The sequence below is a fragment of the Aquila chrysaetos genome, chromosome 10 (genome assembly GCF_900496995.4).
Source record: "Aquila chrysaetos chrysaetos chromosome 10, bAquChr1.4, whole genome shotgun sequence".
NCBI lineage: Eukaryota > Metazoa > Chordata > Aves > Accipitriformes > Accipitridae > Aquila > Aquila chrysaetos.
The window spans coordinates 32147246-32173397 of NC_044013.1; the positions used below are offsets into that span (position 1 = coordinate 32147246).

At 43.1% G+C, this 26152-nt stretch overlaps 1 protein-coding gene across 1 annotated transcript in view; it reads right to left on the bottom strand.

Annotated features, from left to right (window-relative positions):
• Window positions 1–26152, bottom strand: part of GALNT17 (polypeptide N-acetylgalactosaminyltransferase 17) — a 219343-nt gene that overhangs the window by 136003 nt on the left and 57188 nt on the right. The window contains exon 3 of the mRNA XM_030028668.1: window positions 4116–4282. Coding sequence (XP_029884528.1) covers window positions 4116–4282 — 167 coding nt within the window. The remainder of the gene's footprint in view (window positions 1–4115; window positions 4283–26152) is intronic.

A 26152-nucleotide genomic window follows, 5' to 3' on the forward strand; every position in this document is an offset into this window, starting at 1 on the left:
TCCTCCACACCTTGGCAGGGCCTTAAAGCCTCAGACCTGAACACCAGTGGGACAGCACCAGGTCAGTTGCAATTAAGCAACTCATCTTTAGTTTGGAATAATTAGGCACTTGGGTTGGACCAGCACCTAGGAAAAGCTGAGATATGATTCAGCTTCTTGCAGTTGTTAAAACCGTCCTCTAAACACAAACACACACCAAACACAAGAGAGCCAGCTCCCGGGAGAGCATGCACAAACCGCTGCTGTTGCTGTTGAAATGAGCTGCAAAACAAGAAAGCGATGTATCAAGTTACAGCTAATACATTACACTGAGGTAAATTACAACCCATAGCATGTCTCCCTGAGTGTAGTCAGCTCCTTTAAGCAGTCCTTTATCCAAAGGTTTTCTTTTATACTGAGAGGTTTGCTTTTCAAAGAGATATTATCCCAGATTAAAAACACTAAAAGACAGACAGCAAAAAAAAAACCCAAAAAGCAGGTGATGATTAAGCAACAGACTCAGACAAAGTGTGCAGCTGCAAGATAACGTAACATCTCAGCACATTGCTGCATCCCTCCAACAACCTAGGAAACACATTATCACTCAGAAACACAACCTGCACACTAGCTTTGTAATTACACCCCTGCAACAAACACAAACAAAAGCAGCCTCCAAAAAAGTCTTTATGAACTACAATGTGCAGCTCATGGGAGAAGGGGGGTCGAACTACAACTCCCCAAGCTTTTTCCTTCAAGGAGGGATTCCCCCCCCATTACAATCATTAGTATCTTTTATCTATTTACAGCTTGGATATGAGTAGTCCAAATGACTGTGTTTATTAACTTTTAATCCGTCATTACATACTTTTATGTTGTGCAGTGTTGTTATACATACCACATTACAACAAAGCTAAGAGCAAGAACCGTCTAAGGAGTCTTCAGAAGCAGTTTGTTCCAGTCTGAAAACTACAAAACACCAAAAAGTTTTGATCGTGTCTGTGTAACTAGGTAGTGGTCTACCTGAAGGGCAAATAACAGCCGGGGTGCGCAGGTTGTACAGTTCTTACCTCTATCCCTGGGACTAATTTTAAAACTTGAAGTTGACTTGGAAATCCCAGGCATCTTTTAATATTTGGTTTGGGAACATGCTTTGTTCTTCAATTACCCATACAAGCTGTATTTCTTCTTCACATCTGTGTAAAGTGCTCCCTGACAAAACCTACACAGAAACCCCCCAGTGTGCAGCCCCGAGCCACGGACTTTCATGAGCCTTTAGCAACTTTCCCAGAAGCTGCTTCTGGTTATCCACCAGGGTACAACACAGCTACTGCTTTTGAGCCACTATTCTCTGAAGGTCAACCTTCTTTCACGTGTATAAAATTGAGCCCCCAAAGGCTTTGCCTGGGTGACAGCAACAAGCCGTACACCCATAGAAATTGTGCCTCAGACACATGGCTGCTCACAAAGAAGCTAAAGTAGTAATGCCTTCTCTTGTTCAATCACAGCCACCAAAGTCACACCCACGCAACCCCATTCTCTGCTCAACACCAGCATTTGATCTTCCAGGATTCATCTCTAAATCTTAGACTTCGTAAGAAACTATTTTCCTGTAATTATTTTCCTGTAGAAGCCAAATCTATATATTACAATGACTTTGTTTGTAATATCCAAAGCATCAAATATATGATGTTGCTATTGCTGCTCACAATTATTTCCTACCATTAGTGGGAACTATATGACAATGTTATTGCCATTAATAATTCTTTGCTGTCACTGAAGCTCCTTGACGATGCAGAGAGTGAATGCATGGGTCCCAGAGATACGTTCTGGTTTGTTTCATTTCTTATACATGAGAAAACTAGATTATTACATGCTTGGGAGGAGCTCTACATAAACATCTGCTAAGTAACCTCATTATCTTCCTTCAAATCCCTCCTTAAGGAGGGATCTTATTTGTCATGATGCCTACAAAGACTCAACAGCACAGTACTGACATTACTAACTAACCCTAGCAGCTAATAGCATCACCTCATTCCCTACACTCACTCTCCTTGTATACTTCCATCATGAGGGTTTGGAGGACAGAGCCACCTTGGTGTTCAGGTGTTGTACAATCCTCAGCATGACCCTGGCCGCTCACGATCCCGATGCAATCAATGCATCCTCTTGGTGGGATGCAGAGCACACGTTGCCTAGGTGGGCAAGCAGGTTTGGATTTTCCCACCTCCTGTACATGATCTATGAATTTGTCCCTCAATCTGGGTCATCTCCCTCCCTGGCTAGGTGGGTGCCATAAGGCCCTCTGACACAACCCAGGCAGCTTGGTTAGCCTGCAGAAACAGGAACAAAGAGGAAATCCCAGAGCTGGAAGTGCTTGAACATACTACAAGCTTTGGCTACCTGTCTTACCACCCTGTCAACACCCTGTCGCCATCCAGCCCCATCACCAGACCCCAACAGCACTAGCCCAGCCCTCACAGCAAACCACCACAGAAGATGGTGCCTTGCAATCTCAGCAGCGGATAAAGAGATTTCATTCTTTATCCTCACTGCCAGCTGCAGTCTCAGTTTATTGCGGGGGGAGCGATGCTTTTTGAAACGATTCTTTTCATTGTCCTGTGCCTTTCAATAATGTCTCCAGAGTACTTGACTCAGTATTAGCCTCAGTGCTGCATACTGAATGATGGGTGGAGGCTGTTTAGAAACATATTTCTTTGTGCATGGCAATGGGTAGAGAAGCTCAATAATTATTACCAATGGATTCTCTTTAAAAGAGTGTTCTTCTCTTCACCCCATTGATATGGTAAAATTTGGAAAAGCAGCATCTCATAGTACTGGGCAACGTTAAATACTGCAGCAACAGATCACCTGCACTTTCTCTTCACTAGCCAAATAGTTTCAGCTCCGAAATCCCACAGCTTCGCTGGTGCACATCATCCGAGCTTTTGCAGTAGAGCTGCTGTGATTTCCATCAGCTGAGGAGCTGCCCTCCTGTTTCTTTTACTGGTAATTATAATTCATCAGCTTTCTATGGTGCTCATTACTGTGGTATTTGAGTGCCTATTTTTACAGGCTTGAATAGCTTGCTGTATACCATCTCATCTCATTGCAGACAGACAAGCAACCTCTCAGGCTCCCTCTGGAAATGAGCTCTCCACATCCTGCACCCTCCCTGTTCTTCCCTTCTGATCACAGCATCCACAGCCCATGTCTATTATTTTTTTAAATAATATTAAAAGCACACAGTACAAATAAAGAAGGCAGTAGTCAAAATAACTTAACTATTTGCTGTTCTTCATGAAGATTTTAACTACCCTAATGACATTATCCAACCGTCTATCAGAAAAAAAAATGTTGGACGAATCCAAGTCTGAAAATGCTTCCACATGAAACCACCTCCTGCAGCTTTGCACTATCAAAAGCCAGAAGGGAAGGTACTGCAACAGTGAGTGAGAGCAGGTTGAACCAAACAGCACATGTGTGTAATGTGGGAAACCTAACATGCCCCTCCATGTTTTGTGGTGGCCTGACTTGAGCAGATCGTGTGTGTTTGTTTCCTCTTCTTCCTCTTTACTTACACTTCTCATATCAAAATCATAATATAAGAGGAAAGAGAGCCTCTACAGAGTCCCAGCCTGGGACATATTTTTACAGATAGGGAAACTGAGGCACACGCAGAGAAAACATCTCATTTAACACCGCTACAAGAGGCCAAAGCAGGATAGCTCACTAGGCTCCAGGCTCTTGTCCCTCAACCCCGTGGTAAGTATTTAAAGGTGCAACTCTGCAACAACCAAAGTGGTGTTACTAGAAACAAGGTATATCTGAAACCAGAATTTCTGAATGCTACTGTGAAGAGAAAGTTAAGATGGCTTTCTGGTTTTCTTTAGCCTTCTAGCTTTCCACTACACTTTCAATCAATAATTATCTCAGATTTTAACTTTGGTTTGATCCTGTTCCTTTTTTGCTACAGGAGGTGGAGAAAGCTAGTGTGCCAGCCAGCATACCCGCCACCTCACACCATGTGCCTCCTAGCAGTGTCACCACTCCCAAAGAAGCATGACTTCTCCATGAGTTTTTAAGAAATTAAACACCCTCCTGGTGTTTTGGAGATCTGAGATCCCAGCACTGCTAACCTTCATCGCTGTTGTCATCCACAAGGATAATCTCCTTCAGGAGGTGAGCTGGCGTATGATTAACAGCGCTGTGCACTGATCGCAGGATAACGGAGAGTGCTTCGTTCACAAAGATGAAGATGATGGAGATCTGGGGTAAGTCCTTGCTGTATTTCAGCTCTTTGCACCTGTAGCACGAAGGGCAGAGAGAGAGAGATGGGGTTAGCAGAGCACACAGTGCAGCACTTAAGAGTCAGGCACACATTTAATACGCAGTGCAAGATGATGGCTGACATCTCACAGCTTTGCACAGCCATGTATTACAGCTGCCTGTGCCTTATTTCAGCAGTGCCGTCTAGGATGAGATAGCAGTGACAGAGAGTGTCCTCCGGGCCCAGAGAGCACCAATGGTAGGGTGTAAATCCAGAGTTCACTTAACTGAGGTTGTGTTTGTGTGTCTGTGTATGCAAGTCTGTGGGCATGTAGGAAAAAGCAGCCTCCAGAAGAGAGAAAATGCCTTTACCATTTAACGTAAAACTCCACATTGCTATTCTGTTTTAAGATTAATAGGTGCTCAGAAATGAGCTTTGATCTTAAACGCCACTTGTGAATTTTCTTCCCATTTGCTTTGGAACGAAATGAATACAAAATGACCCTTGGTTAAATAGTCTTAATAAATGTTTTAGCTCTCTCTGCAGATACTTCTGAATGCATTCCTGCCTCTGAAGTACCCCAGCAGAGCATGGTGTCTTTGTACTTCACAGCCAGCATAGGTTAAAAACAAAACTTGTGATCATCTGTCTGGGTTTCAGGAGTAATTGCTTAAGTCGAGATGGTTTTGTGGCTGGGTAGCTGCTTAGACACATGTCTGTGCATCAGAGTGGGACAGAAGTGGAAGGAGTTCCCGGGTCACCTACCAGCCAGCTCCATCCCTGGCAAGCAGCAGGTTCATGTTACATCAATACACCAGACCTCAAGACCAAGGACACTCATGGAGCAGAGCTCTGGTAGCTGTACGTGGAAGAGGTCTTCCACAGCTCTCCAAGGAGCACACATCATTCCCAATGAGATACAGATGACGTTTTAAGGCCACACTTTATCCTAACCAGAAACCTAATCTTAATAAAAGTACTTGCAGAAAGCAAACAGGTCATCTTTAACTACTTCAAACAATTTCACCAAACTCTTCAGCTTTCCCTACAATAAATATGCGCGAGGGAAGAAGAAAACGAGCCTCCCTGCTCCCTCTCCCCATTCATGACAGATTAGACATGCAACATTTGCAGTGTTCGCAGAATTACAATGAGCGTTTACCAAGTAAATCCTGCCCAGATAAGCAAAGAAAGACCTAAAGCAGAAACGACATCCCAGTGTCCCTTCAAGCTCATTGACTCCCCAACAACGACTCTGTACTTAATTGTACTGGGTGTTTCTTAGGCAACAGCAGGCATTCTTCAGACTCCAAAATGAGACTTGGGAGACAAAGATTTTCACAGAAACACAGTTCTTTATGAATCTTTAGTTAAACAAGTATGCTGGATAAAAACAAGGTTGTATTTCTTGATTTAACTATTGCCTTCCCTAGAGCAAGCCAAGCTCTCTACAAAAAGGAACATAGCAAATGCTGAAAAAGATCTTCCAAAGGGAAGATCTCTCTTCAAAATGAATGAACAGTCGTGATGGGGTAAAGTGACAATTGACCCTGCAATCCTGCCACAAAAGTCAAACTAAACTGACTCCAAGATTAAAAATCTGCTTTTGATATATGTCGATACCTGCCAAGCTGAAGAGAAGGTGGGCACAGGAGCCAGAGTATTTCCTTTTAATCATTGCACACCTCCGGGCAGCCTTCCCCCAGGGCACGCTTCGGGGAGATAAAGAGCTCAGTTTGTGATCAAAGAGGTTTGGAGGAAAATCCAAACCAAGCCCTTTGAGGTTCATCTCCTGCTCATTCGCATTCGCCCTGCACCACTCTTATCATAGTTCTCCTTCCCCGATTGCTTTGCTGCGGACAGGCGAACAAAGATACAGGGAGAAGAGATAAGTCCGGGGAAGGAATGGGCATGTGAAATACCCGCATTGTTCGTATGCACAAAGCTGCAATTCTCCAAAGGCAGGCGGGGGGGAGGCAAAGGCTTTGCATAAACACTGTGCTCGCCGGTGGCTTTGGTTGCAACCGCTGAGTGGGGAAGGCAGCAATTTAAAACCAAATTAAAGTCAAGTTTGTCAGTCTTCCTCACACAGGCTCTCTTCAGTTGCTGGCGCAAAAAGCAGCTGGGTTGAGCAATGCTCTCTGCCCACAGCCACGTGCTATTCATGCATGCATGCAGGAAAACACCTGGTGCTTCTGGGCTCTTCTGGGACCAGGGAGGCGGGGGGGGGGGAACAAACCAAAAAACCCCTTGTGCTCAAACGTAATTAGAAGGGCCAGTGAAGAACTTGCAAAAAACAGCAGGAATAATGAGTACGTGAGATGGGAAGTGGTGGGGTTTTGGTTGGTTTGTGGTTTGTTGGGTTTTTTTCTTCTAAGCTTTTTAAATAGAAAAGGGACTGATCTGGACTCTGTGGTTCAGCCTTATCGTTCAGACCATTTACAGGCAGAGGCACAGAGGGCTGACTGTTATACTCCTAGAAACATTTGAGGCAGCAGTTCAGGGAGGATTTACTGTCTTGCAGTGGGTCAGCAGGTCAGGACCCTGCTGGCTCCTGCCGGCAGCGGGCAGGTGAGGCTGGCGGGCTGCCCATCGCTCCAACTTAGAGCTCTAACCTCCTTCTCCACACCCCCCGCCCCATACCCTGAAGCATAACACCTTTTCAACCCTGAGGGGCTGCATTCTCTGCATAAGGTGGGAAGATACGTGATACGAAATTTCTCCTGCCTTCAGTGTTTCAAGCACAACCCAGAGGAATGGCACAGAAAAGCCAGCACCAACCCCGCGTCCCAGCAGGAGGAATGACAAGGGGCTCAGGGACTAGACCCAAGCAGTGCACAGGCTATCAAACCATGCCTGAGACACATCTTCCCCCTCTGCCCAGAGTTATCACCATCAGGCAAGACAGCTTTTGGCTGCTTGCCAGACAGTACCTTCAAAATTCAGATCCCAGGCCAAAATACCTCTAAATTCAGGATTCAAGTCTTACAAGTTATCCAAAAGGGGGTGCACAGGGCCAGAACCGGATTCTAGCACTGCTGTAGTCGTCAACCCAGACCATGGGCTGGTCTCTTCAGGGATTAGCAATTAATGAGATAAATGTGATATTCAAGAAGGTTCTCAGGGAAGCTCGAGGCTAAGCAGCACATGGGAGACAAGAAGCTCTAGGAATAAACCTGTTATTCTGAGATTTTTGCCAAGCTTTTCTAGAACCTGAATTAACACCAAAGCAAATCCATTTCTTACGTAGGCTGGAAAACCTTCGCAGCTCCTCACATCTTCTAGGAGGAGAATCTCAGGTTTTATTTCTAACGCTCAGCACACACTGTATCTGGTCTGCCCACAAGCAAGTCTCTGTCCAGTAAGTTGGATTTCCAAGGGAACACTCCATCCATTTGAAAACTTTTAAATTTAAATGAAATGCAATGGAGAGACCACGACAATACATTCCTGTCAGTGTCAGTGATGAGTTACACATAGGGTTAAAGACCAGCACCTCATTTTCAACCTAAATTTGTCCACTTTTAGTTTTCCATCATTACTAAAAAGCCATTTTGGTAACTTTTTCCCCCATGTATCAGGTGCTCATCAGCCAAGTACACATCTGCACATGAACCCAAGGCAGAGCTGCACAGCAAAGGCACTGTGCCAGTTTACAAAAGGGCAATACCTGGTCTTCTACATCTGAAAACACTTCTGACTGGAGAAAACTGAAGCACGCTGCAGTTGATCCCTCACAACCTCCTCTTTGCTAGATGAGAAATACTCGACTGGTACAGCACAGAACACTAGTTACTTGCCAACACCTGTAAACTAATTAGTGCAGGTTACACAATGACATTTTCCCCACTAAATCCTGCTCTCTTCAGTTAAATGTAGGCTGGCACCTGCTTGCAGGATTTATATCAAAATATTGTGAATCAATAGCAAAAAGAAACAGATCCCTTATAGTTTTGTCTCTCATTTAGATCAATGGGATATCAGAGTAAGAGGCGTTTTATGTCCCATTAAATCATGCTACTACATCCTATTAAACCATGCTCACAAAACTATCTAAGTTTTGAGAAGTTGCGGAAAACCTCCTAATGTATGGCATTGGGTTTAAGGACCTCACTGAGCTCTCATTGAGAAGTGTCACTTGTCCTTAAACAGGGGAAAAAGGGGGTTTACTCCATCCTTGGTCCAAGGCTCAGACACATCTTTTTTCACTCCAGAAACAGACTGACGGACCGACCACAGACACCAGACCCAGCATAAACCTTTGCCTGGCACGCCCATGGACCAACTCCCAGTGTCCTCCCCACCCGCCCCGCAAAGGAACCAGGGAGGCGGACGGACACAGAGACCACAGCACTACTGGACTGTGGACACTGACACCTTCCTCGGGTCCAAGATCTTTATTCTACATGAAGCCCAACTTTGCAATCAGGAGAACATGCAAGGAAACACATGAAATGAAATGTATTTACGGAGGACATTTTTTACTGCAAATTCTCTGCAGTTACTGCTTTATCTAAGAAGCCATTCAGAAACAAATGAAGGATGAGAAGGGGAGAGGGGGGAAGGGGAAATATGGTTGAGTTTATGCTGAACAGCTTGGCATCCATCAGGCCGTATTAATCAAGTCAGCCAATTTCAAAACACACACACAAAAAACCCCCAAGTTTTGCTACTATGTATGTTTGTCTGCTGCAGGAGTCTGCCTTTGAATCCTCCGATCATTTGTTTTATGCTCACCACACAGCTGTAAATCTACTCTTCAGTGCAGCAAGTGAGATTAGGATGTTTATTGGCTGTCTCAGTAACAGAAAAGGGATATCATATCATTTACTGCTTCATGATCCCATAGCAGAAAAATAACCGGGAATCACAGCAAGCACTCCTAGAACACAAAGAGGCCACAAAATGGAAAGTAACATTTACAAAACACTTCTTCCTGCTCAGTGATTTAACATGAGCCACTCTATTACTCGATTAATACATATCAACTGTCTTCTGGGGCACAAAGCTATTTCCATCAACCACCTAGAATCACACTGTCCAGTATCAAGCAACTGAGAGCTGAACTCAGATAGTTTCTACACCTTTGCTACCCCCATATACAAGCCATTTATCAGCTCTAATCAGTGCAGCTTATGAACAACCTAGAACATGGACTGTTCCAGGACAAAACAGGCACCCACTTGTCTGATCCTTCAGCTGCAGATCAAACCATGCTTGCACAGAGCCGATGATGGACTTTTATGCTGATGGTGTGACTTGACAAACTGTGTACAGTGCATCTTCTCCTACGGACGACAGGTGCTGTCCGGTAGCACCTTTCACCACAAAAAAACCAAAAAACAAAACAAACAAACAACAACAACAACAAAAAAAACCAAAACCCACCAATTTAATGAAAGAGACAATAATGCATTATATTCTTTCAAAGTCCATAACCTGGGAAAACAGGATCATTATCTCATACTCTGGAAAAAGTGAGCAACAGCATTCAGATATTAGTCCAGAGAGGAGCTGGACAGACAGACCTGCAGCTTGCTTTTCTCCCCAGATCACAAAGCAGAAATACTGCTAATACTGCGAGATCAAGTAATCGCTAACCCCAGATGCTGCATTAAAGATTATATTCATCACTGGCTCTAGAAATCATCTTCTACCTTCTGCAATGTGCCTCACTCAGGCCATCCACTCCTGACAGCACACGCATCTATTTTGCACAGAACCTCAAATCTTCAAGACTGTCACTTTCTTCCTAATTTGTGTCTTTTGTACTGCCTCTTTTCCCCCCAGTTCCAACAAAAATATGCCTACCAAAGTTGTAAGTGGAGATTAAATACCGTTAAGCAGAAAGTATAGCTGTCCCCACTTCCAGTGAGGAGGCAGAACTCCATAAATTTGAAAAGCCTGCTTTGGTTAGATGTACTCTGGTTTTCAAATACATCCAATATTTTAAAGGTAATACTTGGATCTAGATTAAAAAACAGGCTTCAACAGGCTATCTGAACATGAACCATCTGTAACCTGATTTTCCTAATGACCTATTTCTAATAAATCATTCCTAATGCCTATTACCCAGCCTGGAGCCCTTTGGAGCCATCTCTGCAACTGAGGGATGGGGTGCAACAACACGCAGAGGCTGTCTGTCAAGGTCCAGAGAGAGACAAACTGAGACGAGTATCAGGTGGTAAAGAGGTATTAGAAAAACACTGCTGAATGAAAAATAATCTGCTGCTGCAGACTCAGACCACTGATGATGTTTTTAAGTAACAGTTTTAAAAAGGTAGAGAAAAATCTAACCTCACACCCGCTGTGCCTTAAAACACTCGGGTGAAACAGTCTCACCATCTGTTTTGAGACGTATTTTTGCATTGTATGGAACCAAAGAGACACAATGTTTTGCCATGAGCTGTTTTCCTCCAGGCTGATGCCACCTCAACACTACCCAAGGCACAATTTGGAGCATAAGCAGAGGTTCTGCTTACAGATTTGGCCATTTGCCCTTTGGTCTGCAGATGAATGCCCCAAATCTGATCACCGCAGCCCCACCAGCACAAACCCTTCTGCAAAGGTCATTTCCAACTCTGCACTCAACTCAGTTCCTTACCGTCTGGGATGCCAACAAAATGGCAAGTGAAGCCAAACAGAAAGTTCAAGAAATGCCAATGAAAAACAAAACCTTCTCATAAAAGGAAGCACTCAAACATGCCCTACAGCACAAGGGAAAAAGCAACGTGTAGGGGTCCTGGGCAAGACCACACTGCCTAAGCCAGAAAGCAGAAGCCACATCAGCACCTGGGGAGAGGACAACCATCTTCCCCCAGGCTACATTTTTATTTCTAAATATACATCTAACCAGCAACTGAAGAACAACAAAGATTGAGGGAAAGCCAAAGGCAGTGCAGTTATATCTGTGTGGGATCTTACAATATAGTAAGAGGAAGGATACTCCTCCCCCAGCCCCCCATCACTTGCCTGCCCCTTGGTTTAAAGCCCTTCCCAAATAACCTGTACCTGAGGTCCCCAATCTGACACAATCCTGCCAGCCTGTCTGACAGGCATGCGATGCTCTGGTAGGAGCAAATCTGGCATCGTGGCTCCAGCACAGACCATCAGCAAGGCAGGTCAGCTGCTCACCTTGGCAGTGAAACCTTCCTCAGTCAGCAGCAAAAGGAGAGGTCCCAAGGGGCTCCTCAGAAACCCCTGCCAGCTGCAAAAGCAGATCTCACACTCCTCTCCCAGACATGGACACAGAGCAGGACTTAGCTCTGACCTCCAAGCTTGGGCAGCTTGCTATGGGCAACAGCATCAGCACTCCCTTTATTCAACTGCTCCAGGCTGATAATGCTGTTTTTAAGGTAAATATATGCAAGTGCAGAAAGGCAGAAAAGGCAAATCAGCCACTGCAGGCCAGGCTCAGGTACCATCACTGCAAACAGCAGAGGAAAATACCTTCTGAGCCAGTGTCACAGTAACAGCAGAGCTTGTCCTAGCAGGCAGGCATAGGCATAGTCCAGAGAGTTACTCTGCAACTTGTTCACCTCATAATGTAGCACATATCCCTGCCCCATACCACCACCTCAGAGACAGCCAGCAGAGCACACAGGTACCTTGTCCACACATACAACATCCTTGATCGGGAAGAAAGCATCTCTGTTTAGTGCTCCACAAAGCACAGGAGAATTTTACCAACTACTTACATTCAATAACCAAGAAGAGCTAGCAAAACTTTCTATATGCTGTGGACAGCAGGAAAGGGCACTAGCATGCTGAAAATCCCCAAAACACAAAGTCCCACCCTATAGAACAGCACTAGATAAGACCAACTCCTACTCATTCTGAACATCAGTGCAAGGTAACTGTTGTTATAAGAAAGTAGCACATGCTGTTTGGAGACTTAAATGTGGTGCAGGCTTTAAGTTTCCCACTTCCACCAGTGCAGGAATGGTCACTACTTGACAGCTGAAGAGGTGATGAAGAATAACACACACAACTGCCCAAAAGTGAATTACTGGCAGACCAGGAACATAGAATTCTACTGTAAAACCTTGATATCACCTTCGAGTAAGGTCGTCTTACTTTCTCGCTGCTGATGGTCAGCCCTCCCTGGCCTACCCATTGCTTTGTGTCCTTCCACCAGCATGAAGCCACTAAGATTCCCCATCCCTGTAACCCAATATACGAAGGACACTATGTATAGCGTCCATGTTATAAGCAGGATGGCCAGGCTCTACTCTGCTTTGGATGGATGTCAAGTATGAAAAATACACACAGGAGAAAAGGTCAACAAAATAACAGTAGGCTGCTTTTTCCCAGCCATTGGAACTATTTAATTGGTCTGATTAATGTCTGGCACAGGTAAGGATTAGGCAGCATCAGATGAGATAATTTTTGGAAGCATACAGCAATGTGTTACGCTCTTAAGTTAGGGAACACATTGATGGCCACATACAGGTATTGGACCCACTGCTTCTGCTGCCACATGGCAGAGTCTCAGGAGCAGAAGCCCTCTGTGCTAGCCTTGACGGGCACTCAGGCTGATTGATGACCAGTGTATCTATTTAATAGCTACATCATCATTAGCTTTGACACTACGCCATCACTCATCCTTGCAGAAATGCACTTTAGGGCTATTCAAGACACAATTCACACACACTGCATGAAGGTGACATCCCTTCTACATGTCCTTTTGAAATGCCAGCAGCAGGAACTGCCATGAAGAAGGTTGAACACCCATGGTCTGCAGAATGCCCCAAGCCTTTAGGGCTCTATGTTGCTCCCACATCCTATGAAGCTACTCCTGTAGCTACTAATGCAGGTCCTACTGGACCCCTCTCCATCTTTTTTGTGTGATCAGACATAATAAACACTCACGAACTGGGCAGAGAGAAATAGACAGGAAAACCTGTGCCAGTTGTACAGTAGCACAAAATGGATGGGGGAACCCAGATCCTATGTGCCTGTGGAAGAAGACAGGGCAGACAAAGAATTTGGTGGTTCTGATTACAGAGATCACACTTCTTCATAAAAGAAGATCCTGATGATGGGTTTTCAAAGATTTCCTTCTCTCCTACATACTCCAGTGGCTAGGATTTCCACACACACACACTTTTTAATTTTAATTCTGAGCACCCAGTAGTTTTCCCCAATTTGGCTCCTGACATATAGTTATTAATCATTTCTTTGCTGGCCACCACACAAAATAAATCCAGCTAACGTGCTTATCAGGAGCTTATCCCTTCCTGACGTTTCATTCTTGTCTAAGGCTTGAGGGTTTGAATATTTAAATAGGCAAATATTCTTTTGATTAGTAGAATAAATGATTCTTGTTACTTACTGTCCTTAAAAACACTGTTAGCATCATGAAAGTGCTCAACTATGTTGGCACCTCTTTTACAGGATTTTGTAGATTTTCCTACAAAACACGGTTCAGCAGCAGACAGAGTTCAACTTAATAAACTCATACATTTTTAAATGCCTTTCCTACAGTGATATATGGAACTGCAACATTAAAGCTAAGGGCGTGTAAGAGACAACTTGGTTAGAATTTCTGCACATTAAGTGGAATTCTCCCCAAAATTACTATCATACAGATTACTGTTTCACTAAGCTCTTATAAAGGCAAGGTAGAGCAAACATTATCTTGCAACTAAAAGAATTATCAATATACTTCTCAGTGCCTAGGAAGCTCTGACCCTTTGGGTCCCAAAACTGCACTTTCAGAGCACCCCCCAAATACAATGTACCAACAATTTTACCCCATTACTCTCTTGGTGGAGCAGGGTCCCAAGAGCAGGTTAACACACAGTGTGGTTTATAATCCCACAGCCAGCCTATGCATGCCTATTACCAGGTACGTACATTTCAGGATAGCACAAGTAATGATGTCCACTGTATCTATTTCTTGCATCGAGCTGCCCGGCTCCTTGCCTGCTCCTCCTCAGTCCCACTGTGACAAAATACACCATGACAAGGTAACGCTAGACAGAGCCCAGTGCCTTTGCCCTGCATGACCATGTTGTAAGGAGGTGAACATGCCTCCTTCAGGGCCACACCTGGACATATCTGGACAGCATGGACATCCACAGCAGAGCTGGGGACTCTCAGTTTGTCAAGAGTCTTCAGGAGAAGGAGGCTGCTCTCCCCTTAACTAAGGCATCAATGATTTAAGGACCACATGATGTTGATCAAAGTTAACATTACCATTGCTCCAAATGAAGGAATGCAGAAATTAAGTGGTCAACCCCAAGGTGACAGGACATCAACGGGCTCAGGGACAAAACCCACAGGTCCTGCTGCAATGGCTCTGCCAGTCTGTTAGTCCATCTGTCATCCCAGGCAAAGTACATCTGACAGGGAGAAAATTTAGGAGCATTTTTTTGTCTGTTTGTTTTAAAACAGTCCCCTCCAAACAGAACTGAACACTGAATAATGTCGAAATAGGCATGGACCAAAGGAACGGGCTTTGAAAATGTCTGTCTATAGCATTTTACAAAGACGGGCATCATCGCATCAAAGGGAGAAGCACCCTGACCTCCTATGCAGTGCAGATCCTGAGCTATCAGGCTGCAAAGCAAGGTCTGCTCTCGACTTCATCACCAAACTGCTGAGCAGACCCTGTGTCTCCACTGAGGAAGGACTGGCACCGCGCCAGCCAGTGCCATCAAGCAGAGGAACACTGACTGCTACACAGGGGCAACCAAATCCTCAACAATTACAAGCTTGTAAGTGCTCAGAGATCATGGGATGAAAGGCAGTAATGTAAAAATGTAAATTAACAGTGTATGTTTTGACATTCTCTATTAGAGGTGTCTACTGCTCATGTAGCCAATCATGTAGACACAATACTGGATGTGGCTAATTAAGAGACATCTAGTCTAAGGAAGAAGTCAAAGCTCCCTTCGAGGTCAATGAAGAGACACTGACACTGCCAAAGGACAATTTATTCGACCCCTCTATCCGAGGTGTAAGTATATTGCTGTCTGGTATAACAGACTGATGCAACTATCTTTCTGGATAGGTGGAAAAGCCTTTTTTCTCCCTTGAACACAGGCAGACCTAGACTGAACTTTCAGATGGTCACGTCCAATGAAGTGAGCCTCCCAGGCCAGTGACTTCAGGGTGGCAATCACACCAGCAAGCTTTACCAACAAGTTCACAGCTCTACTCAGGTAGGTTGGTATAAAACTGTCACTGCTGTAAGCCTTACCTGCCAAATATAAAATGAAATCCTTGATATATAGCCTTACTGTAGGAGCGTCTTACTAGAATAGATCTCATGGGAACTCAAGATTTTGACATCCCTGGTACATACTTAAAGCAATGAATAAGAAAAGTGGCCAACACTTGTGCTACCTGGAACACAGGGTGGAACGATGCCACTGCTGAACAGCTAGTATAAAAATGATGAACTTAAAAGGCACAAAGGATTTTTAGAGATAGCTCTTCTTTTTTGTAATAACAGATCCACTCCGATGATGGGTTTATGAACTGGGAAGATGAAGAGGTTTTTAAGCCTTTTCTGTTATGTACAGAAATCACTGTGTAAGTTTACTTAACCGCTGCCAGAATTACATCAGCCTCAGCAGAGGGGTGTCGCTCAGCCCTGCCTGGCAAATTTCTGCATGGTGCAAGTCACACAAGGAGAGCTCTACAACCCAAGCATCACGGAGCCGGCACCACCGCAACCCACCCACACATCCACGTGGCGCAGGCTGCTCAGCGAGGTCATGATAACACACCATTTGGCAAGAGATACGTATTGCTTCATTTGGGAAAAAAAAAAAAAAAAAAAAAAAAAAAAAAAAAAAAAAAAAAAAACCAAAAAAAAAAAAAAAAAAAAACCCAAGTCACAAGCAATATTAAGAGAGTCAAAAAATAGCAGATGGGGCTGCTTTTGATTTGCATTTCTACTCGTATTCTAATTTCAGGTACTAGTTAACTGAATGCAATTAACTGGCTATAAATATTGGTGCCCCCTTAATGATAGGGGACATTAAGCATGGAGAAGTTAATAAACTTGAAGACCACACAGGCAGGTAGCGATAGAGTTCAAAAGCAATGACTGGACACACTGTCCTGTACTCTAGTTTTTCATGCAACTTTTTTTTTTTTTTCCTAGTGCAAAAAATGCTAAAGGCCGACTCCAATATGCCAGAAGCATTCACCCCAATATTCCAGAAGTTTCCCTTTATTCCCCAGATGAAGATCCACAGCACCACTGCTATTCTATGGTTAAATTTGCCCCTGTATGGCTTTTCTACTGTTACGGGTTGCATTCTCCACCTCTGCCAAAATAAAATACAAGAGAGACAAAACCAGGAGACAAAGCTAACCAACTCAGAGCCTGAGCATACAAGGAGAAAGGTCATTCCAGTTTACCCCAGTGCAAAACAGTAACACCACTTACATGCCTACTCAGTAGTTTAGGGAGGGATTCAACCCAATACAGCCAGTCAAACAAGAGCTGAATTGCTACAGGGTTAAGAATAAAAAAACTGTACTGTAATTTTTAGTGATGAGCTGGAGATGACCCAAGAGTTGGGTATCAGACCTTTTTTGCTATGCCTATTCAATGCCTGACTTTCTCTGCAGAGATCCAAATGACAACAGAAACACAGCTACCTAGCATAGACACTTTAGAAAGTCTTTTACTATTACTTAAGCCCAGAGAACACGATTTAAGGCTATACATTTTTTTTCTGCTGCAACAGAGACACTAACAGGAGTATCTAAAGCCTGACACACGAACTCAGCTCCTTTCTCACCCTGCCACCACCACCAGCCCCCAAAGGAGAAAGATGTATACTGCAACTTCAGCTTGTAAATACAGACTGCCTTATTAGATGGATTTTGAGGCAGCAGTGGCCATGATATACTTGATGTAAGCAGACAAAAAACACAAACAGCAAACATGTATGGAAATACATATAATGGCACATGGTCTACACCTTCCCGATACATACTTGTCATTTACCTATACACACCAGAGGTTTGGATGTATGCCTGAAAACCACACAGCAGCAAAATTCAGGAGCCTTCTTCCCTCTCCTCCTCATCTTATGAATGCCATCTGACTTTTACCCACTTCTCACAAGACCTAACACAGAACTGCACACAAAATCTTCTCCCACCTGCACAGCCAAACTTAACACAGTAATACACATCCAAGATTTGGCTTTGCTCTTCTGCCCACAGCCAGTAGCTATTCACAGATCCCCTCCTGGCCCAGTGCACGCTCTGCTTTGCCACAGAAAACCAATACGTACTTTGCATTGATGCAGCTGAAAACCTGGGAGGTGAATTCTTATATATCAATGGTGCACTGATTGGATTGAATGATTTACTCATCACTGGGCTGCAAAGGACTGTGTCTGAAATACAATACATTATAAATCATGTTACAATCTTCTGCTGTCTACACGCATAGCATGTGCGCACACACACAGGCAGGTTCAAGCTTGCTCAAGTTTCCTCAATCCAGTCACACACACTGCTTCTCAGCTGTTACTTACATACCTGTACTGCTTTTTGTCTTTAAATCTCAGTAGGAAAGGAAAAACCTTGCATATCCTTCTGAACTGGTGACAAGTAATTCTACAAACTAAAGATATTGATTTCAAACAAGCTTCATTCATGTTCTACTCACAAAAATAAAGCTTCACCAGGAAATGAATTGATCTTCATTTGGCTTTTGTAAAGATTATGAACAAGCTTAAGAGAAAGCAAGTGTTCAGACTGCTATTCATATTGCCACTTCCTAATCATGCTCCATTCATTGATTGCTTATTTTAGTTTGTATTTTGCTGATTCAGTTGCACATGTCTTCTTGCAAAAGGGATTATCAATATTAAATCAATTGTGTCTACCCTATGAAGTAAATGGAAAAGCAAACCATTTTCTATTATCCAAGCATCTTAAAAGACCTAATGCTGTCTGGTACACTTTAGCGTTTATAGATTCAGAACACTAGATTCTCATAAACTATTTCTGATCATTAAAGCTCTAAAACTCCCCACATTTCCCCACAAAATTTGTTTTTTAAAGCACCTACCTTATTTCCATTAAGTATTTTTCAGAAGTGTTATGCTTTATATTTTAGAATTAGAGTATCAAAAATACAGATTACAATTTAAATATTTAGGGATATACAGGCATTTCTAAATGCACATTACTTACTCAGCAAGTTCTAACAAGAAGTGATCTACTAAGTTGTAAAAACAAAATGTGCAGAACAGGATTTATTTTTGTGAGGGGCTCTTGTAATAAAGTTATTAGGTTCAGACAGATCTAAGGGACATAAAAGCCAGAGCAATTATGAGTGGCACATCCACTTACCCATCTCTCCCTATGCGCACAAGCTACTTCACACATGAAGAAAAAGAGTCATTGGGATATCTTCGGTGTAGGATCTCCAAGCCACTGACTGCAGGACAAGCTCACCCACTGCCCAGGTCACCCCATCCCAGAGAGCTGCACATGTTCAGATCGGCAGCTCAAGGCAACAACCCACCAGCCAAGCGAGCCAACACACACAGACTGCCGTGGATACTGGAAAACTAAATAAATTACTTCAGGACCGTTGTCAGACACCAGTGTTTGACTCATACCTCTGCCTGGTTTGGCTGTGAATATGCAACCTATTTAAAAGCTCCCGTGGCAATAGAAAAGCCCTCTGCAATACATGGAAGCAAATCGGTAGCACAAACACACAAGCTTTGATTCCTTTGGAAGCCAACTTAAAAGAAGTGTATCCAAAGCTTAATTTGGTTCATTTATTTTCCTAAGTATAGTTTAGTAGAAGTATTTATAACACAGGTATTTTTCAGCACCAGAATTCAGAAGAGCACAAAAGCAAGTTGTTAAATTATACTAATCCCATCCTCTGCCAAAGTGTGCATTTAATACTTAGGTTTACATTAGTAAATGTTTTATAGCACACTTCACAGATAGAAGTCTTCCCTGAAGCATCATGTTCCAAACTTACAAGAATAAGGAATAATTTTGTAGTCAGGAAAATCGACAATTAGTGGAATCTATTGCATAAAAAAAAATTAGGTACCATATATATATAAATCCATGGTCACAGTGTTTCAAGATTACACTATGCAGCATAACGATAGTCAGAGAATCTCCTAACAACCACTAAACAAATTCTAGAGTTACTTCCCCAAAAGCACTTTCTTACTGACCGAGTTTAAAGAAGGTATTGGGACTTCTAAGCACCAAAGGCTTTTGACACACTTCTGACTCCATACAGAGCACACGTAGTTGTCAGACAAAGTACACCTCAATGACCTTTACTTCAAAAGAAAAAAAAGAAAAATAAAGTTATCCTACGTCCCTATCTAAATCCAGAATAGAAATAAAAAATAAACCCCTAAACTTTTCAGTAGGAAGTCAGATACTTTCAGTTCTAAGGTGATTTTTCATAGCTCTCACTGGAGCCAACCCTATCTGCCTGCATGTGTGTGCAAGGCACCACAGTGCTCTGTGCCATGGAGCTGGGTCCCTCTAAGATGTCACAGTAGTAGGCATAAAAAATAACCAGCAAATACCAAGCGCAGCTGGAAAAGTGTGTCTTCAGAGACTTTACTTGCCCATTTTTCAAAAAAAAGAATTACTGGAAGTCCAGTAACAATCTCTCCAATACATGCATATTGGTATGCACTGAGGAATAAAGATCAATACCAGCATTTATTCAATAGCACCCTGGTTTGTATTAGTACTGGAAAAGCAATGCAGCGATAAAGCAGCTTTTTCCTCTAGTGCATATCATCCAAAAGTCACCAAAAGTTGCAGCACTGTCCCTGGAGAGGCAGGTGGTGCACGCAGCTTCGGCGCCAGGCAGGGCCTGCACACACAACACAACAGTGGCGGCTCTTCAGATCGCCAGTACCTTGATGATGCCGGAGAAAGAAAAACAAAATTGTCTCAGGTTTGAAGCTGGGCTTACAAGTATCTTCCTACCCCTACGACCTTCAGAGCAGAGAGGGGACAGATTTGGCACAACCTCAAGCATTCCTTTGGAGAGCACCAGGAACTTGTGCAGCCTGGCAGAATAAAAATGCCTAAAGCTACACAGAGATTGGACAGATTGGGCAGGATGGCATGCATGGACAGAAAAAATCTGGCAACCTGTCTCTGAGTTGCAAAACTGATCTAGTTTTGGTGAGCCCTGTTCTGAGGCACATTTCCTTTATGCCAGAGCTTTGACACAGATACTCACTGCTCGATTTCTTTACTTGCTCTCCCAGAAAATTTTCATGTGGCATCTTTCCAAGTATTGGAAAATACTACTCTTCCTTTTTTTACGGCTGAAGCCATAAAAAGCCAAGGGCAAGAGTGTTCTTCACACAACGCTGGATCAGACCCGCAACTATCTAGTAGGAGAGAAGATACACAACTAGTTCTGACTTCTCCCTAGACGTAAGAGTATCTTTTAATACACTCCCACATGCTATTCAAAGAGAATTTCACATCTGAAATGGTTTTTCTCCTTCTTACACTGTCTTGATTCCTCACTAGTTTTTCCTTCCATTATTTGATGAAGAAAAATCACTACGTCTTGCCTCTCTCTTCCTTGCTATTGCTTGTACATAGGATTGCAAAAAAAAAAAAACCAAACAAACAAAACAAAAACAAACCTCTTTGCGAAAGGTAAAATAACTTATTGTGCACGCAACAGAGAAAGAGCTCTTTTGACCTTCTTTGTTTGTAGTAAACAGCAATGACTACAAATAAACAGTCATGAAACACTATTTCCCAGCAAATATCACCAGCATAATTCAAGTCATTTGTTTTTGTCTTCCTAAGCGCTGTCCTTCTCCTCAGACTCATTTCATCAAGCCTGGCTAAACACCCTAGGGCAGGACATGACTAAGGAACTGGTATAAATATCACAAATGTGCAACTCCAGGAACATTCCAGCTACTAAAAACTTGAGGAAACCACCAATAAAGAGATCTCTCACTTGCTCCAGTAATATTTGCAGATCTCAGCCATGTCTACCAAAAAGAATATGCTTGTTTGGGCAGGGGTGAAAGGCAAAAAAAGCATTTTGCTTCAAGCAAAGATTGAAGGAGGTTGGATGCCTTCTGTTCTGGGGAAGAAATGAGATGCTAAGACAAAATGTGATGCCAGATGTATGAAGCACAAACCAGGGCAGTCTCCTGACCAAGTAGTGATATGTGCTGAGAAAGTACCTCATTTCAGCATCTTGGTACAAGAGAAAACGGAGGCAAAGGCACCTGCAAAGCCAGGTCTTTTTAGTTATTTCCACAGTGGAAGAGATTTGCTCTTCACAAGAAAATAAATATGATGGCACATGAAACTTTCCTGAACCCCATCAGAGCCAATCACAGGGCACAGGCTGAGCCTTGCAGTACAAAACATTCCCAGTCTTGCAGTCTGCAGGGGAAGCCTGTGAGAGCAGATACAGCTAGTGTCCAGCACAGGACGAGAACATTTTGGGTTCCGCACAAGAGAGATGTGAAGGCAGGTGTGGTCTCCTAGGCAGGAGACTGAATTGCAGGTCTCCCAAGGCCCATCCTCCTGAACAGTCCTGATGTATCTAAGTCACATCCACGTTCATGACTTTCCAAAGATGCATGCAGTTTTGATTATAAAACCAAAATCCAATTCTTTGGCCCTGCAACGTCCCCATAACCTGAGTCCCAAAGGTAGCCCCATGGCAGAGGGCAAGAGGCTCTCAAGGAGTGGGGAAAGACCCCAAAGGGAGCAGTGCCTCCTGCTACAGCTTGCTCCCTCTACCCCAGAATGTTCTAGCACCCAGCATGTACATGCTAAGAGCCCCCAAAGGGCGCACACAGACCACTTTAAATAAAAATAAAATCAGGAATGAATTTAGTTCCTTTTAAGTTAAGTTGTCAAAGAACAACCCAAAGCCTTCTCTAAAACTCTGTCTTTTCCACTATATCCTAAAGAAAGACTTTCAACTTGCTGCTACACAAAAGCGTCTGGTAATAAAACTAGCTAAAGCCAGATGGTGCTAAAAAGCCCAATTGCTCCCAGGCTCCCAAGGAAGGCAACTACAGAAATAAACGGGTGATTCAGCCACTTGAGACCCTTGAGTGTAATGACTCTGACTCAATCCCCAAACACACCACTGGGAAAAATTAAAATCAAGTCAGTGATATGTAACTGTTTAATCTTCAGCAATGGCTTCCAGGTGATGGTATAACTCTACCCAGGACATTGCTCTAAGGCCATGTTGCCCAGCTAGTAAATGCGAACCTTTTACCAGGTGCATGCTGCGAAAACACAAAAGCAGATCATGCTCCTGATACACACCACCAGACTTTTGCCATGCTTTGCCTGACCCATATGCAGGGCCCACAAGGCAGGCAGGAGGAAAGGGTAGGGTCTCCTGGCTAGGAAGCCCTCAAAACATCTGAAAAAAATCACACTGTGGAAGTTGCTTACCACTTACACCATTTTTCCTCTTCCCTTTAATATCTTGAAGCTTGCCTGCACGTGAACAGCTGTTGAGAGATTTGCAGCAGCAGGAATATGTCATCTTCACCCAGTGATTCAATAGTCCTAACAATTGTGGGTATTATTTTTCTTAAATCTACTCCTTAATCCCATAATGCCATAAAATACCACTGAATCAGAGCTTAGCAGGATTCCAGAAAGGAACAGACTTTTAAAGAGATAATGAGAACTCCACATTTATATTAGACAGGATTGAAAAGAGAGAATAGAGAAGACAGACTATACCAGATGGGCAGATTATTTCATAGTTATCCTTAATATGATTTCTTCAACCTGAAGCATCTGGTAATTCCACTATCAGAGATTAGATACTGGATAAGATGGACAGGCAGACTGATCTAACACAGCAATTTTTATTTTCCTGCTAGACGTAGGAGGGGTTCCCATTAAATCATACATCACAGAATAAAATAGCAGTGCATAAAATCTAGTACCAAATCAGGCAACGTTACACAGCCCCTAGCATCCCAGGTAAATATGCTTCACTTTCAATAAAGAAAACATGTCTTCTTAACCCCCCCCATCCTTCATAGGCAAGCAGAAAATGCTGTGAATTTTATCAACAATAAAACTCACAGATCAGCCTTGTCCTTCACAGTTTTTGCAGAAAACTGAAGAAAATCTCTCCGGCTCATTTTTTTGGAGATTTGTATAGAAGTCCTGCAGTCTGAAGGCAGCACCTTGGGTACTTCCAACCTAGAAGCAGTAATTGTTTTCCAGAACACGCAGGAATCTCATCTTAAAGTCCAAAAACCTAATCAAGCAAGATAGAAACGTGTTGCCTATGCCTATCTCGTTATGGCACTGTTCTGCAGCAAGACTTGTAATAAGGTCCCTTGTACCAAAATACTATTCCACCCTTATTTTAGCCAAAGGAGTAGTTTTCTCGGTCATCCAAAATGTAATACCATTACCTGATTCACTCTAAAAGCACATTGAAATGCACACCCAACACAACCCCTCCTACTCAGCAGAAGGCCAGGATCAGAAACATCTATATTAATAAGCTCAAGACTAAGGTCTTACAGGCACAGCTCCCTTATGGTGTCAGTACCACACACTTTATTTCATGTATCCATACCATCAGCAGCACTTTTTGGGGAATCATTCCAGCATAAAACCCAATACTGCTCAAGTGGTGAACAGCAGGGTAGACTTTCTACCTTCAGCCTAGGCGAGCAGCCTCAGATTTTAAGAAAAGAAAAGAAAACCTCTCAAATAAACTGCATTTTATAACCAAAACAAAGATGATAATCCAAACTACCAAAAAGAGACACCACAATTCCCCAAATCAAGACAAGCAAGGTATTCTGCCCCCACTCCTGCCCCTGGGAAAGACCTTACCTTTGCCTAGGCACCATCCTGTATCCCACACCTCTTGGACCATCTTCTCCAAGGAAACACGCCTCCACCCTTTCTGGTGCCTCTGGGCAGGGACTCGAAAGCCATCAGCTGGGACTCATGATGCCTCCTCATTGCCAGCATTTGCCTGCCAATCACTCTGAGCAGGGACACCTGCATCTCCAAACCCTTAGTGATGCTGACCATGAGAAGCAAGGAGCCCAAATACAGAAAGATTACAAAACATACCAAATTTCCCCTGAACTCCCCTTACTCCACTTTGGCCACAGTCACAAAGAGGGGGCAGGAGAAGGACTAAGAGGTCTGATCGAGCAAAGCTCAGCACTCAGGAGAGTGACACTTAACCACATTAATCTTTTTCTTTAAAAAAAGAGAAAATTAAAAGGAAAGAACACATGAGTGACAGCCACTGCTAGGAACAGTCCGAGTCCATCAGCATTCCGGATGCTGAACAGCCTTTAGTTGAACCAAACAGGCTTCACTATTATATTTAAAACTAATACATGCTTTGTAATGCTTATCAGCTAGAGGGTTTTCAACAGTTTTTCCCCACTAATGCTGCAATTTCAAAACCATTTAGGCTAATTTCCTTTGACTTGAATCTATTTTAATCAGAGACCAGGATACTTGACTTAAATGGTTTGTATTAAACCCTTCATAAAATCAGCCATAAAACTGCATGCACAAAATAGCGAATGGATCTTAAAGTCAGAAGTAGAAAAAGCTGAAACTTTTCAAATCCTCCAGCAAACTCAAGCCTATTTCATAACCAGACCAACTGCTCTCTTACAATACCAAGACAATTGATCCCTTAAAAAAAAAAACAAAAAACAAACCCAAACCAATAACCAAAACACGCTTCTGAAGTTCTTACATAGGTAAAAGAGACTAAGTTATGCAGCTGCAGTCAGTACCCACAAATTCTCTCCAAAGTATTAGCCCAGCTCCAAAATGATGCATTTAATAAACTGCTGTGTCTGCTCTGTCCTCTCCACCACCCTCCTGTGAAATGATGGATAGTGGCACTCAGGAAGAATACAATGCAAACCTAAAAATGTCAGAATTAATCCTTTTCTTCCCCAACAGATCTGAAAAAACATTACTTCTCAAATTAATCCTCACAAAGTAATGCTGGCTCTGCTAGAAGTCAGAGTTCCAGATGAGAAATGAAAATGAGAAGCTCAGACTCAGGTAACTGCTAGAGGAGGTCTCACTTCAAGGATTTGTCATTGTAGTGGGATTTGCATATCATATAGCCAAAGGTGCAATTCATTTTGTCCAGACGAACCCTACCAGCAGAATTGGAGGCTGGGCCTCCATTCCTTTGAAAACTCATCCAAATATTTCTATTGTCAGTGGTTGACAGCCTTGGAAACTCTGAGTGGCTGCTTGAAATTCATGCAGCATGCAGAGAAGTGAAGGAACAAAAGCTCTCCAATGCTCTCACATCCTTAACAATTTGCCAGTATGCTGAAGACATGTAGCTGCATCCCCTTGCTGCATGATTTTCAATGGTTTGCAGATGCCAAGCAATGGCTTTGTCACTGTCCTAATGACACAGGCATTGGACATGTATCTTTCAGAATCTAAATCTCTCTCAGCTCATTTTTTTTATCAGGGATTTCACTCCAGGCCTGGACAAAGTGACACTTTCCTATTTCGATGAACACTCTGCTAGCCATATCTAAAATTAACTTTCATAAAGATAAACTTACAGCATGTCTTTTCTCACACTCCTAACAAAATGATTTGGCATCTCATTTAAAGTCTATTCTTCTATGGTGCTTAGCAGGTAAACATCACCATCACCATCATTTTGAAAGGTCATTCGGGAAAAATAGTAGAGAAAGGATATTGCTGCCTGATCCATTGGGCTCCCTTCAGTGGTGTCTGCTCAGAGGTGTCACTGCTCAGGAGGTGTTACTCTTTCTGACTGGTATTTTAAGCTTTTTCTCATGCCTTCCTCCACCACTGCAGTGGCAAACAGTTAAAGTGCTTCTACCCCCTCCCTCACAGCAACCTCTCTGGGCT